Here is a 15025-nt window from a genome sequence, read left to right as displayed (position 1 = left end):
ATACAATATAATACAAGAGGCAAATATACTAGCCGTGTCTGCTGTATATAATTAAATCACACTTGTTTGTAGTCCTGACGAAAGCCTTATTACTCCCCAAGTACACATACATCAGCTTACTGTTTTCAGCATGAATGGTATGGTGAAGCCTTCTTAATTTTCCCCGTTCGATTATACACAAGGGAGCATTTAGTGACGCAAGCAGGGTTCTCAAATGTGTTCACCAGTCCATGCATACGCAGCCAAAGACTAGTGTCTATAACAAATATCCATCTATCATTCCTTGCATGACATTCTACCTCTTCAAAGTGAGCTTCCCCTTTCTACACACGCTATAAAGATATCTTCCTATACGTTTTGGTTTGGTAACCAATGATCGCCATCTGCAATGCTTGGCTAACTAAGATTTGTCAGGCCATCATGAAGAAAACAAAAGTATGAATTACTCTTTAATTTACTGCGTAACGATGACTAATTATAGACGTAGGATTTTTCTTAACTTGGAATGCGATGCCTGTACGAGTTGTCAGAAGGCTTTTAGACTGCCAGGGTTACGAATGACCAATACATTACGAACCCTAAACATACATGTACAACTACATTATGAAGTTTAAAATGAGGGGATGGTGGGAAGAACTTAAAGAAGTAAAATCAATGTATTGATTTTTTATTTGTTAAAAAGACAATAATAGCATGTTAGGTAGGTTAATAATAACTTGAACGGCCCGATGCATTATTTCTTAAAACTAATCAAATCATAATGGTCTTGACTATTATTTTCACTGTTCGCTAGTAGTATCAAACATGGTATTTATAAAGAAATTTTATTTTTTCAATCTATTGTAGAAACTTTTTTAACCATTAATACAAAAATAACGTTTAACTGCCATGGTTGCTACAAGACTAACGACTCATATTGTTATCCAAGAATGACAGTGCCTGTTACTACTTCATTCATGCTGTCAAGTATATATGAATAACTATGTAAAGTAACCATAGTATAAGCGTAATACCGTCATATAATACATACATATGTTGAATAACTTCATTCTTAATTCGATTGGAACGAGTATGGGAATAAAATAATAAATCGGCGAAAGCAGTTGAAAAAGGCCAGGCGGTCTTGAAAAGGAAAAGTCTTTCGCTGATGCATCGACAATACTCACAACTCAAGGTTGTCTGTAGGTCACGTAGCACTCTTGATAAAAATAATGTCACTACTGTATGTTTGTTTAAATCTGTCCTTAGTAACAATAACTAACATTTTTAGGAAACATTGGTATTCAAAGTCTCAATGCCATTTAATAGATATTGAAATAAAAATTCATTTGAGTGAAACATAAGCCAAAGTAGCGCAGCAACTCAATTTGATGTGCATTCGCAATTAGAAAATTTATTGCATTAAATAAGTGTCCAACCAGCTTTGTCTGCCGTTTAATTGTGTCTTCAGTCGAAACAAGGGTCGGTGTTAATACGTGCAGGTTCTGGGATTTAACTCAGGCCACCTACAATAAGGTCGATATTTATATATATATTTAGCCAGACGATTTAGAATTATCTTACCAATGTCATTCAGTATTGTTTCTAATTTGTTTTGAGACTGGAATTCTACATATTACGAACGCGTTTCAACAGTGAATAAATAACGAGACAAAAAAATGAAAGAACGAATAACTAATTAAGATTTGTACTAACTTGTAGAAAATGCTTGATGGAAGAATACCATTTAATTTGATAAGGAATATTTATTATCTGGAGCATATCGAATTTCAGTATTCCGTTGGTGTTTCAATTTGTGAAATTTGTAAATTCTTTTAAGGTAAAAACTAACATTGTTTATCCTTAAAAATATAGTTAAAAGTAATATTTAACTATGTTAATAGTCGGTATTAAAATGCTTGGCCATGATGTTCCATTTATAGGTTGTATTTAACCCTGTTGTCCCTCTATACGTTCAAACACATATCGTATACTTGTCCTGTTGTTTATTAAATAGACTTGGTTGAGAACATTTTCATCCTGTTGTTAAAGCTACACTTGACCATTTCAAGATAATTTGTGTATTAGTAATATTTGACCTCACATTCCTTATAGTCTGGGTAAATTATACTTGATCACATGTCGTACCTTTACCAGTTTGGTTCTTGGTTACAGCTAACCTTTGTCATGCTGCTTTTATATATTGTACTGAAAAAGAAGTGTTCTGTTTGTTGCTTTAGCAGCAGCGTTTCCTATACTCCACAAACTTGACATTAAACAATCTTTAACCCTGCTGATCAAATAGTCTAGACAAAAAAAAACCCTTCACTGTGTTATTCCTAATTGATGTAAAAAAGCGGCACTGAACCATTTAGTTGTTCCTTTCATAATCTAGTAAATAAGTATTCCTAAACCTTGTAGGTTTTTTTCTAAGTTAGTTAAAAAGCCTAAGCTGACATTGCTGTTTCTTAAGTCAGGGCAAATTAATAGATTGACCTTGTTGTTCCTGCCTCAAACGACATTGGACCCCGTTTTGTTCATTAAGAGCTCCATTATCTGCAAGCTCGTTAATCTAAATTAACACAGAAAAATATAACTCAAATACTTTGATTTCAGCTAAATGGTTGCTCTAAACTGATAATTCACCTTGTCACTTCAGAGTTTTTATCTCAAGCACGAAATCAATTGGCAATTGGGGAGGGTACCTCGAGACGAACCAGAATGTGGATTTGACGGTGAACGCTGTCAGTACGAGCCAGGTAGGTTATCAGAGTAGATGTCATCACCCATCACAAATAAACCAATGCAGCTTTTAGACTTAGTGCTAATGATAGCACATCGTGCCTTAACCCTCAAATCATGTCATCAGTTTTAATTTCAAATGCCACTTCCGTCTTAAAATAAATTCGGATTCAGTAACGAATCTGCTTCTGATACAACACAGACTTGAGCATCGGAATACTGCTGCGGGTGAAATATATAATCTAAATGTTATTAACACTGTCATGAAACTAGCAAAAAATATCTCGGTGAGGTTTCAGAGGTTATGCATTACCATTTTATTGAAAGGAATTTGGTTTGAATATGACTTCTAGCATAAAGGAAATCAACTCTATGCATTGTAAGTTATCCTACTAGCTGATAAAATATTATAAAAACAAAAAATGTGTTTTAAATATTGATTCATTAAAATGGCACAAGATATAAGATATTGGTTATATCATATTGGAACTTGAATATTGGGAAAAGTAGTAATTGCCGCGAGCAATTACCTGACGGATATCAATTTACTCTGTAGTGCAAACAGTTGATGAACAGTATTCTAGATAATTGTGTACGGATTCACATCATCCATCTGGACAATTTATACAATGCACCGAACAGGAATTCTCTCAAGTATTTATACCCAATTTATCATTTCACCTTTATCAAATGATATAAGGCTGCCAGTAACCTTCTGCTCATGGCAATGGATTACAGTACAACAGCTATCCAGACATGGTAATCACAAAGGCTGGCATTCTTAAATCATACTCCAAGTTAAAGTGAATAGTCGGGCAAAGAAAACCAGTCTAAATCGTTCATTGGTCTTCAAAAAGTCCTTACATATCAAAACGACGGTCAAGTGCTGCTGACGTTGTCCAGTTGATACCACTGAAATTATGAAAAAAGCCCCGTACAAATAGCACAGATCTAAAAATAAATTCGCCTAACTCTTTGAAAGCGGGGGCTACGTGGAAATGTTAACACGGATATATCGAGCTGGAAGGAAATATATTTTGTTGGAGTTTCTCTTCCCCAATTTATATATCAACTTTGATAAGTATATGGAAAGGAATCTCAATTCAGATTTAATTTGCCGAAACTATTTCCCCCACTTGGTTTTGAAATGGAAACCCCGAATTTTGTTACCCACGAAAAAAGTTTGTTTGACAGTAATCGATAACGCTTGTATCAATAAGTGTGTTGTTGATATAATGGTATTATCCTTAACATGTTTGCAAATTCGAACGCATTTTTAGAAAATAGTGACCATATCTAAATATAGAATTGTTTAAAACGAGAATAATATGTAAAATGCAGAATAAAAACAAATGAGAGAGTCTAATTGCTTATGAACGAAACGTGTTCTGGTCACGATAGATTCAAATATATGTTATCAGGACGCGAAAAAGAAATGATGCATGTCTACTTACGTCTATGAAAACATCCCAACGTCCTCAAAAATGGTTAAATCACGTGTTTTAAGTTTCTATCTCACAAAAAAATAAAAGTAGATCATATTAAATAGATTTTGACATGCTAACAAGGTTAACTTCTTCATGGAGAAACGTTTAGCAATCAAAATGGCAACTGACTCCAAAACGGAAAAGGATGGGAATCAATGCTCACATATATGGTCATTGAATTCATGTATATCTTTAACATTTCTAGTTGTGATAGGAATATTTTTGGAAACAGTTTTACCGCGAACCTATTTTTATATTTTATGTTTCGGGTAATGTTTCCCAACCGACCTTCACCTCAATCAATCTTAATTCATTCACACCTCTGGGGAAACACTATCTCTCATTAATTATTTTGAAGTTAATTGCAGGTCTGTGTGCGTCTTTTTATCTCATCTTTTCTTTAAAATACATTTTTCGTGAAAATAAAGACAAAAGGATAAATTAATACTTCATTACGTTTAAAGATACAACGTAAAACATTTTTTTCTAAAGAAAAGAAAACAGAATTTTTGAAATGTTTTCTTGCTTACTATTTAGAAAGAAAATGATTCACATCACTTCCTTACCGGAAATATACATAGACAAAAACTTCCTACAATCAATATATGTGTCGTGTTCTTTAGATTGGAAGATAGCGACCATATGCAGTGTTGTAGCGGCCGCATTGTCCGTAGCCAGTGTGTTTGCCTGCAGGTTAGTATTACCATTACAATACATTCGATACTCTCTTCAATATCATAATCGCCGACTGCACAGATAAAGTTTCAACATCCAAACGGCGTATTAACCAACTGTGATCGGTAGCGGAAATCAGCTCCGATTTTCTGTCTCTTCAATCATATTGAACCGTTAAAAAATGAAACAGAGACAGGAAGTTTGTAATCCCGGAAAAATTGCATAAATATGTTTCCCCTGTCATTATCGATCAATCAAGATACGTCAGTCTATTTGGCTGAGAAATGGAATGAAACAATAGACCTTTCATTAATGTAATAAGCTAGAAAATGTCATTATCGGAGATGTTTATATCGTAACTTTATGTGAATTTCAATGTTGTTAATAGTGCGAATACTGTTGTAAGTCAGAGGTGAATAATTAATCAACCTATTTAATAAATGCATTGATCTGTTGCATGTTGCTCCAATTACATTTATGTTCTTATTTATTGTGTATATCGATATATGGAATTATTAATATTTATTGTTTCCTGTTTTGTCCGTATATCTTGAAAATAATTGCATTTCTTCGTAGATTTCGTAATAATTTACTCTCTATCCATGGTTTTAGCATCGTGTCCATTCTGACTGAACAATATTTTATCTTTGATTTCTATTTGTTGTCATAAATCAAAATCTCGATAAGGTTATTAGTCAATATGATTGAACAACAAACTGAGTCTATACACCTTCTCTATTGTCTAGGCATTATCTGTATGAACAAAAACTAGCCCGGCTGCTGTGGAAGATCGAGTACAAAGACCTGATACTGGTGGACTCCGTCCACGATATCATCCCACCTGCCTGTCCAAAGGTACATTACTGTTTGATTCCAACTATTCCGGCTTTGCATAATACAGATTTACCTCCCTTGCATGTAGGTATCTCTTGTGACGTCATCATTTTTGTACGTCGTTTTCTCCAACAAATTATGTTACGCTCGCAAACACATGATGCCACAATCTGGACACTTATGAAATTTTTATATTTTCTTTTTATATATATATTTTAGCGCAAATCCACCAATCCTTGGCGGTTTCTGATATCCAGTGATGAACCAGAACGGGCAACGTTACTGGGAAATACAAAAGATATGAAGAACGGAGAGTCTAAGAAACCTATCACTATCGGTTCATTTAAAGGAACAATTGTATCGATCAAACATATTTATAGGAAAAATGTTGACATCAATCGATCATTAAAGAAACAACTACAGTTACGTAAAGAACTTAATCATGATAACATCAATAGATTTGTTGGAGCGTCTGTGGATCCCCCTCGGGTGTATATTATCACACAGTTTTGTGCCAGAGGGAGTCTCGCGGTAAGTACTAGCCAATAGAACAATGAAGAACAAAATGACGTCAAAGTTTTAGGGCAAAAATGTCCTAAAATAATTGGAAAACCGCCAGTAATTACCTAAAAGTATTGCTACTTCGAAAGATCACAAGTAAATAAATATTTTGTCAATTTTTTTGTAAAGACAACTTTTTTTGGTTAACCATTTTGACCAATTTCACTATAAACTAGGAAATTCAGTTGAATGAACTAAAAATTTCGCAATCAGTCGATAAAATTACTTATTATGGACTCATTTCTTAAAATTTTACAGGTCAACCTTTCGCAAACATGTCGATGTGTTGTGAAAAAAAAGCAATATGTTTGCGCAATACAAATCTCACTATACTGAAACAATCTAAGATAATACTAAGTTTTTAATGATAGGTTTTTCCATGACAGAACACAGTTTACAACAAAACAAAATAGCGTTTTGATAAGGACTATCCTTATACACAAAATATGTATTACAGTTAGGTCACTCTTGCGGCAATGCATTGATCAAATATTTACTTATATATGTCTATTACAGGATATATTACAGAATGAAGACCTGCACCTTGATGATATGTTTGTGGCTTCATTAGTCGCGGACCTAATCAAGGTAAAATCGATGATGATGTTGTCTAAACGATAAGAAGCAGCGCACTCATGTCTGAGTAATAATGCATGAAGTAACCATGGCGTAATGCCAAGTTGGTAATTGCTCAGCGCATAATTCTACATACAGAAGATATATACGGCTTCATAAAAGATAAATACTGTTAGCATTTAACTCTACATACGATAATATATCGTCATTAAATTTATGTTTGTCATAGTGTATTAATTATTTTGCAATTTATACAACCAGAATAAGCATTAAGGTAGCTCCATACTTTTGGTAAAACCCATGTCATGTTTTTCTAATAGGTCTTATTTTCTTGCATTATTCATGTAGATTTCAATTCTGTATAGAAAAATGGGTGTTCTCGACCTACTTTTTGAGATATTTGAGCTTGAAATATACCATCGGTACATATTTGCTGGCCGCAAAAAGAAAAATCATAAAAATATGTTTTCCGTGAAATTAGGGTGAATGTAGTCTCAATCCAGTTGATTTTTTGTCTTTAATTTCTAGCGATAAAACAATATACAAAACTATTGTATTTTTACAAATGCAAACTAATTTTCTTTATTTTCGAGGACCGTTTCTATACGTAATTATCATGTTTTGCCATTTTTTCGCCCCTAAAAAAACAATGAATAGGCAAAAAAGAAATGAAAACCATGTCAATTTCACAATATTTGTATCGCGAACATATTGAGAACGCAAAATATTGTATACGCGGAAAATTGGGGAGGGGGAGAGGGGGGAGAGGGGCGGTAATCTTTCATTTAGATATCAGGGTAGCATTAAACTTCTCAACGTAACATATAAATACTAGAAACTTCATAACACTTGTTATATAATCTATCAGTAACATGACCCCAGCGAAAGCATCTTCGATATTCCAGGGGTAACTTTTTCGTTATATCCACTCCTGGACTAAACAATAGTGAAACTAAAGGCATTTCATATGGTCTAACATAGTATAAGGGTGATGATAACCCATGAATTATCGAGGATGAGCAGAATGGCACGGATATTAATGTTGAGGATTTATTTTTCCAGGACATTTCGGTTAACCGTATTGTGTCAATGGGGTATCAACGTGAAAATTGTACATCCACTGAAAAATACTTTTATATTTCCAATTCGCTGCCATTTCGGCATCTTTGTTATTAACTGGTACACGTTATATTTTTCATCAGGTGTCAATTTCACGAGCAATAATCCCCGCAGCACGCACTTATAGTGGTCGTAGGTTTCATTTCGCAGAAAAGAAATCCCAAATTTTATGGACACAAATGTGATATATATTTATATCTTTATGGTTGCCACACTAAGTAATATAGCATAACATATGACCAATAAAGTTATCTGATATATAAAAAAGTCTCCAATTCCATATAACTCCACGGCAGTTATAAATGGTTGGTACACAAATATCTAGGTGGATGCCTTTTATTATCGATTCTACATTTATTTTGCTGTTCATTAGAAATAAAAGAATAGCTTCAAACATAGACACCAAAACATGGTTTGGGAGACGTTAAACAGATATTTAAGCTTTTGTTGTTGGTAAATCAAACCTATGGTCACTGTCAATTTCTGTCATAGGGCTCATTACTCATGACATTAACTGGGTGAATAGGTTACTTTAATAGTGACAAATTGTTTCAAAAGAAGAAGCGTCATTTTAAAGTTAATTGGAGACTCTCGTGCAATTAGTACAAATGTAAATTGTCAAATAAGGATGATTGTGACATGTTTTGAATAACCATACAGATCTAAAGTCGGAATGTACATACATTTAAAAAAGTTCAATCGATTTTTTTGAGTCCGTATGTACTTTATGATTAATTCTGTGGTGACTATTTGTACAGTAATAAACAAATCAATCGTACCTGTTTAAAAACAGTCAAGACATAAATAATTGTGAGCTTAGACTACAAAGCAATACCTAATTGGCTATTAGTTATTTGACGTAACTACTTTGTATAATTTTCGGGTGTGATATAAGCGACACACGATGTGTCAGTTAATCCTATTATCGAAATTCCTGCTGATTCCAACGGAAACAATATCGCCAGTGACGTCATTAAGAGGTGAATAAGTATAGGTCATTTGATCGATATATATGTATTTCATCGCTGACGTATGCAAATGTATTGTTTTCCTAAACTTTTAAGTACATAGAATATTCCATAAAAATTTCCATCAGGCTTTTATACTTTGAAAAGCAGTGGCTATTGTAACAGTAATAATTTCAAAAACTAGATATAGTCTAGTTTAGAGATAAATAACCAACATTATGACGTAAGCAGGTCCTTTTCGTTCTGTTGAATTTTACATTTTTTTCCGGAAATACTTTAAATAATGTTCAAAATGTTTGATTTGAGTGGTTATTTTTATTGCTACTTATCACTTTACGAAATCATAATGGGAAACGACTGGTTCGCCCGTTGACAGTATAATGTGACTGGTTGCGGTGTGTTGCTTGTTGTCTTCAGATTGCTTCAGTGATATAGCATATAAAAAGGGCAATATTTCGTTCCATTAGAGAAGAAGACACAACACGAATAAAGGCTATGCTTGTTGTTGAATGGTCGATCCTTTTTCAAATATTTCAAAAATAAAATTTGTTGAAATTGCAATTGAATATATCTCACCTCGCCCTCCATACACTCAAGAGACCACACCCACGGCAGGGCGTTAATAGGACGTAAATTAAAAAAAAAAAATATCATTCCGAATGACTTTCCTCTTTCCATGACAGATGTCTATGATTGATAATATGGCAAGTGTATCACACTTTTTCCTTTTTCGTCTTTCAGGGAATGTTGTTTATCCACGAGAGTGAGTTGGTATTCCATGGCAATCTGAAGTCTAGTAACTGTTTAGTGGACAGTCGCTGGGTGTTGCAAGTCAGTGATTTCGGCCTGCATCACCTCATGTATAAAGACACTTCGCCCAAACATGATACGGATACATATCACAAAGGTATGTTGTTTTGATATATATAAAGGCACTTCGCCCATCTCTATACGAACACATATCATAAAGGTACGTTGTCTTAATATGTAAAAGGACAATGTGTCCCTCTCGATACGAACACGTATCATAAAGGTATGTTGTCTTAATAAACATCATAAAGACACTTCGTCCATCAGGTGCACTATCGGTCATTATTCTTGGGACTATTGCAAAGAGATGGTTTACGTCCTTGATGTATTGTAATATTTTCCTTTACTTCATCAGAACTATAAATGTAAAATTATTTTGAACTTTGTTAATTGTGTTCTTTGTTATATAGAAGTTTGTTTATTATCTTATTGATATTGATACGATAGACTTGTTTCGCTGTTCAAAATAGTCGTCTGCTACAGCACTGTCCAGTCTCTATGCACGTGTGATGACTTACCTGTGTCATGCTTGAATGCGTTTTTGGGTGACATCGGATCTAGAACTCAGGCACCCCGACTGATATTGTATAATTTTTTTTTTCTATTATGTTTCTCTTACACAAGGCTGGATAAATTAACGAATATTTATTAGAACCGTCTATGGTCACTATGGTTACTAAGCGATAGTGCAACGTACACTTAGTACCTAGTGTGATGTGAAATAAATTAAATATAATCTGCTAAATAACACCATTTCGTTACTTTCTTTCATTGACTACATAAACCTGATAAACATTGTATTGTTCCGGAAGTTTCCAAAGTCGATCAGATGCTTAGAATATCGTGACCGATGCAAGAGTTTGTATGATACGCCGCTTGAATTTTAAACAAAACGAATGTGTTTAGCACTGTTTAATGTCACTGTTGTTAATTTGCAGAATAACATCCCTGACAGATATCTCTTATTTTGAAAGGTTAGTGTCACTAAATCACGGCGAAATTTATGAAACGGTATAGGACAATGACTTCCGGTATCACGCGCGCAGTTGGAATCTGCGCATAGCGGATGTACACAGACTCCACACCCGACAAGGAAAACAATAGTGCGAGAGTACGTTCGCACAAAGAAAAAGACTGTTACTAATTATTAGAAATCAATATAATTTTTGGCAACGCATGGCTAAATCCTAAAATCCTTGTTTTACATTTATAGGGTTGCTATGGAAGGCTCCAGAACTACTGAGGGACATCAGTCATAACACATTTGGTTCCCAGAAGGGCGATGTCTACTCATTCGCATTAATTATGTTTGAAATCCATGCAAGAAAGGGACCTTGGGAGAATATAGAAATTCCTCCAAAAGGTATGTTTATAAATATTACCTAATGTTGTTTAAAGGGACAATATGGTGCTTCTTTACTAATAGTGTTGTCATTGCAAGCACGGAGTACTAGGGAATTTGTTTTAAAATAATGGTTAGACTTGTAATTTGTTAATGTTGACGCAAGAAATGTATGCCGATGTATCAATGTTTAGAATAAAAATATTTAACAACTTAGATAAATAAATATGCAAAATATATCGAATGAGTTAATAATAAGTAAGTAACTTAGTAAATCCTTGTGAAAAACCTATTGTTGCAATCATGCCAACTGTTTTAAAGAGAAAATGTAGATGGAATATATAATTTCGCCATACGAATACGAGTATGTTTAAGTTTCTCATTGTTAATTGGTATTTTCGCGTGAAAGTTTCTGGGTTTTTTTACCCATATATATATTGGAATGTTCCAATTGGTCCATTAGTATTTTATTGGACGATTCCATTTTCTAAGTTAGATATTTTTATTGGAATGTCCCCAATGTCCCTTTGGTATTTCCGTAAGAAAGTTCTTTTAGATTCATATGGCATTGAGATTGGAAGGCTCGCCGTTGTCCGTGTGTGCTCTATTTGATTGTTGAAACGGCTGTTGAAGTTTCTATAGAAATTTTTCCATCGGCATATTTATTAGAAAAAAAGAAGACTTTTCCAATATCAAAAGAAAAATGTGTCATTCTAGATTTGACGCAGAACGATATCGAATTACATACGAGAACTCATGAATCACATAACACGTATTCTCTCATAGCAACTTTCGTGATTGTATTCATACGAGACTCAACTTACCAATCATAAGTGCTAGTAATATAGGTCTTTTTCATCAATTTTTCTTTGATTTTATTACAGATTATATGGGCTTGTATATTTATATCGTGATGATCCCATTTTATAGAGAAAATAACCAACATAACAAAAACAATATCTGCTCTCTGAGTCGCTGTTTGATAATTGGTATTTTAATGTATATTTTCTTCAATCATCATTTGTCGCTGGGAACACACCAAAAGATATACATTTGTAAAGGTTTAGTTCGTGTCGTGCAATAAACACGGAGATTTTATATCACATAAATGCACAGAAAATAAAAAAGGTCACCTGGAAATCTCTGATATACACATGTCTGATATCATTCCAAGTACTTTATTGTTGAGAAGCAAAGGTTCGTAATTTGTAATTACTTCCGGTGAGTCACTAACGTCTCAAAAAATTGAGTGCCATCTGGATGATCGAATTTTATTATTTAGTTAAAGAAGTCTTTTTGAGAAAAAAAAACCTGTGATCTTGATTTAATAATAATGTTTACAGTAACGGTATACGATATTCATGGGTAAAGATTTAAATAGTAAATAGCAACATTGATATATGCTTCTCTTCAGTAATATTAGCTGTACCCACAAAAGGCTTATGTACTTTAAATGTATTGATAGTTTTCTTCCTTTTCAATAATAATTCTTTCATTTTCTTCACATGTATCTAGGGATTCCGAAACATAATGGCAATTAAATGTAATGAATCAGTTAAATACCTATACCAGACAGTATAAATTGAAACCTTAATAAATAGTTTCCTTATGTAAAACATTGATGATCATAACAGAGAACTAATCATGTTCAATATCTCTAAGCTCATTCAAATGACAACTATATATAGTTGTCAAATGACACTTACATATCATAATATGTATTGTATTCTGACACATTTTCGTTTTAAAAGGAGTTATGTTCATCACTTTTCTGCAGTGTCAAAAATAATCTTCAATTTTATCCCAATAGTCTTGACGATATAGCAAAATATGGAATGAAATTGCTGAATCTTTCATTGATTAAAGAGCATATTTCTTTTCATGGAGCCCTGCGCTCTCTTATATTGCGACTGCACGTGTCAAAAGATGCAAACAAAGTTGTTATTTTAATTGTCTGTCTGTCTGTGTAAAACTTAACTACGGGAACAAATTTTAAATAATTGATTATTAATCAAAGATCAAAGATTAGTAAGAACGGGCTCCATTTGTATTAAGTTAACCAAGAATCAATTGATGTGTTGAAGTTATGGAAGTCCTCTTAAATATTTTCTCATTATTACTTATTTAATGCCCTGATTATATGTTTGAAGGCTGTCAAGGTTGGGGCTTTGGGAGCAGCCTTCAAAGATATAAACCAATTCTCCGCGGGATTGAGGGGAGAGTGAACAGGGGGGCTGTCACTCATCAGTTACTCTGGACTCTCGTTCGTTACCACATCTCTAATACGTATATTTCTAATAAGAGAGAGGAAAAAAACTGAAATTATACAGCAGCAATTTTAAACATCGTCTTACAACGATATCAGCCTGATGTTGATATATATTATCCCTATAAAGGGCATGCTTTGATCTATGGTGGATTATCTAGTTTATAGTACTAATGGTGTGATAGTTGTTTACCAATTATAGACATAATTCGGAAGCTACGTGGGGGAGAAGAGCCCGTGATAAGACCGGATGTGGCGTCACTGTATTGTGATGAGTATATAAAACAATGTATAACCGATAGTTGGGCTGAAAATCCGGACGCAAGACCAGACTTCAAATACATACGATATCGACTTCGGCCCATGCAACAGGGTCTGTGAGTATACAATGCCAGAACTCACTGACAGCCTACATAAACTACACTTTCAGAATAAATTGAATAAATAATTTACATTTGCTTTTTGAGTGATGGCCGCTAAAATGTAGTTACAATGACTTCAATTTTGTCAAAACTCATATTTATGTATTTTCACACTTTGGTACCATTTTTGAGAAGATGGAAATCATTTTAGATTACTTCAGTATGAAACCAAATAACACGAAGACGCCTTTTCAATATTTTTATTGAAATTCGATCAGACAAATTCATATTTCAATCTTAATGGGCGTTTATCGGAAGTTATTAAAATAATTTGATTTATCTTTTTTCAGCAAACCTAATATATTTGACAATATGTTGGCTATAATGGAAAAGTATGCAAATAACCTTGAAGCTTTGGTGGCAGAAAGGACGGAACAGCTATCTCTGGAGAAGAAAATGACCGAGAATCTCTTGTTTAGGATGTTGCCAAGGTAACTAAGCAATCTAATGAAAATTATACTTGTAATTCCGCTCCATTACGATACTCTACGTTAACGTTACGCTCCAATACAAGATCTTACTATGCCCCGTTCTGGGTCACCTCAGCATGACCTCTGGCCTAGAATCGGAACATCTCGGGACGTACTCTTAGCTGTTTACACTTCCGAATGAATCAACCACACCGAAGATTCCGTAGGCGAGACGCTGATTGGCTAACCATAAAGATCATGCTGAGGTGACCCCGAACGGGCCAAAGTTAGATCTTGTATTGGAACGTAGCGTAGAGTATCGTAGTGGAGCGGAATTACAAGTCTAATTTTAATTAGATTGGGTGACAAAGGCACCATATTTTTCTAGTAGGTTATCTTAGGTCGCGTAACAGTAAATCGACTTACAAAGTTTTTAAAAGTATGCTTCAAATTGTCACATATAGCGGAAAACTTGGTCAAAATTTTCGCGATTGGTAGTAAAAACAAGAAAGATATTTTCTAGCGAATTTTAACATTTCGCCACTTCGCATTTTTTTTTCGCGGATGCAATTTTCGCGATCACACAAATGTCCCGCGAACCTACGGAGACATCAACCTTGCGAAAATAACCGGATATACGGTATATACATGTATCTTAAACTATATTCTAGACAAAGGTCAGGGGTCACCTGCTCGATCACGTGGGTTTTCTCCGGGCACTCCGGTTTCCTCCCACACTAAGACCCCTCGCGCGCTTACATCCGGGCCATCGAGAGTGATTTACATAAGTTGTATAACTTGTTTTTCAATCGATGTAAAGTTTGTATATATATA

General features: G+C 34.1%; 1 protein-coding gene across 1 annotated transcript in view; it reads left to right on the top strand.

Annotated features, from left to right (window-relative positions):
• The window catches only part of LOC138323582 (guanylate cyclase 32E-like), an 82931-nt gene that overhangs the window by 52398 nt on the left and 15508 nt on the right, over window positions 1-15025 (top strand). Inside the window, exons 8-16 of the mRNA XM_069268288.1 lie at window positions 2639-2738; window positions 4832-4901; window positions 5630-5738; window positions 5937-6248; window positions 6795-6866; window positions 9683-9848; window positions 10965-11114; window positions 13562-13736; window positions 14072-14212. Coding sequence (XP_069124389.1) covers window positions 2639-2738; window positions 4832-4901; window positions 5630-5738; window positions 5937-6248; window positions 6795-6866; window positions 9683-9848; window positions 10965-11114; window positions 13562-13736; window positions 14072-14212 — 1295 coding nt within the window. The remainder of the gene's footprint in view (window positions 1-2638; window positions 2739-4831; window positions 4902-5629; window positions 5739-5936; window positions 6249-6794; window positions 6867-9682; window positions 9849-10964; window positions 11115-13561; window positions 13737-14071; window positions 14213-15025) is intronic.

The sequence above is a fragment of the Argopecten irradians genome, chromosome 5 (genome assembly GCF_041381155.1).
Source record: "Argopecten irradians isolate NY chromosome 5, Ai_NY, whole genome shotgun sequence".
Lineage (NCBI taxonomy): Eukaryota > Metazoa > Mollusca > Bivalvia > Pectinida > Pectinidae > Argopecten > Argopecten irradians.
This window is presented reverse-complemented; position numbering and strand designations above follow the sequence as displayed.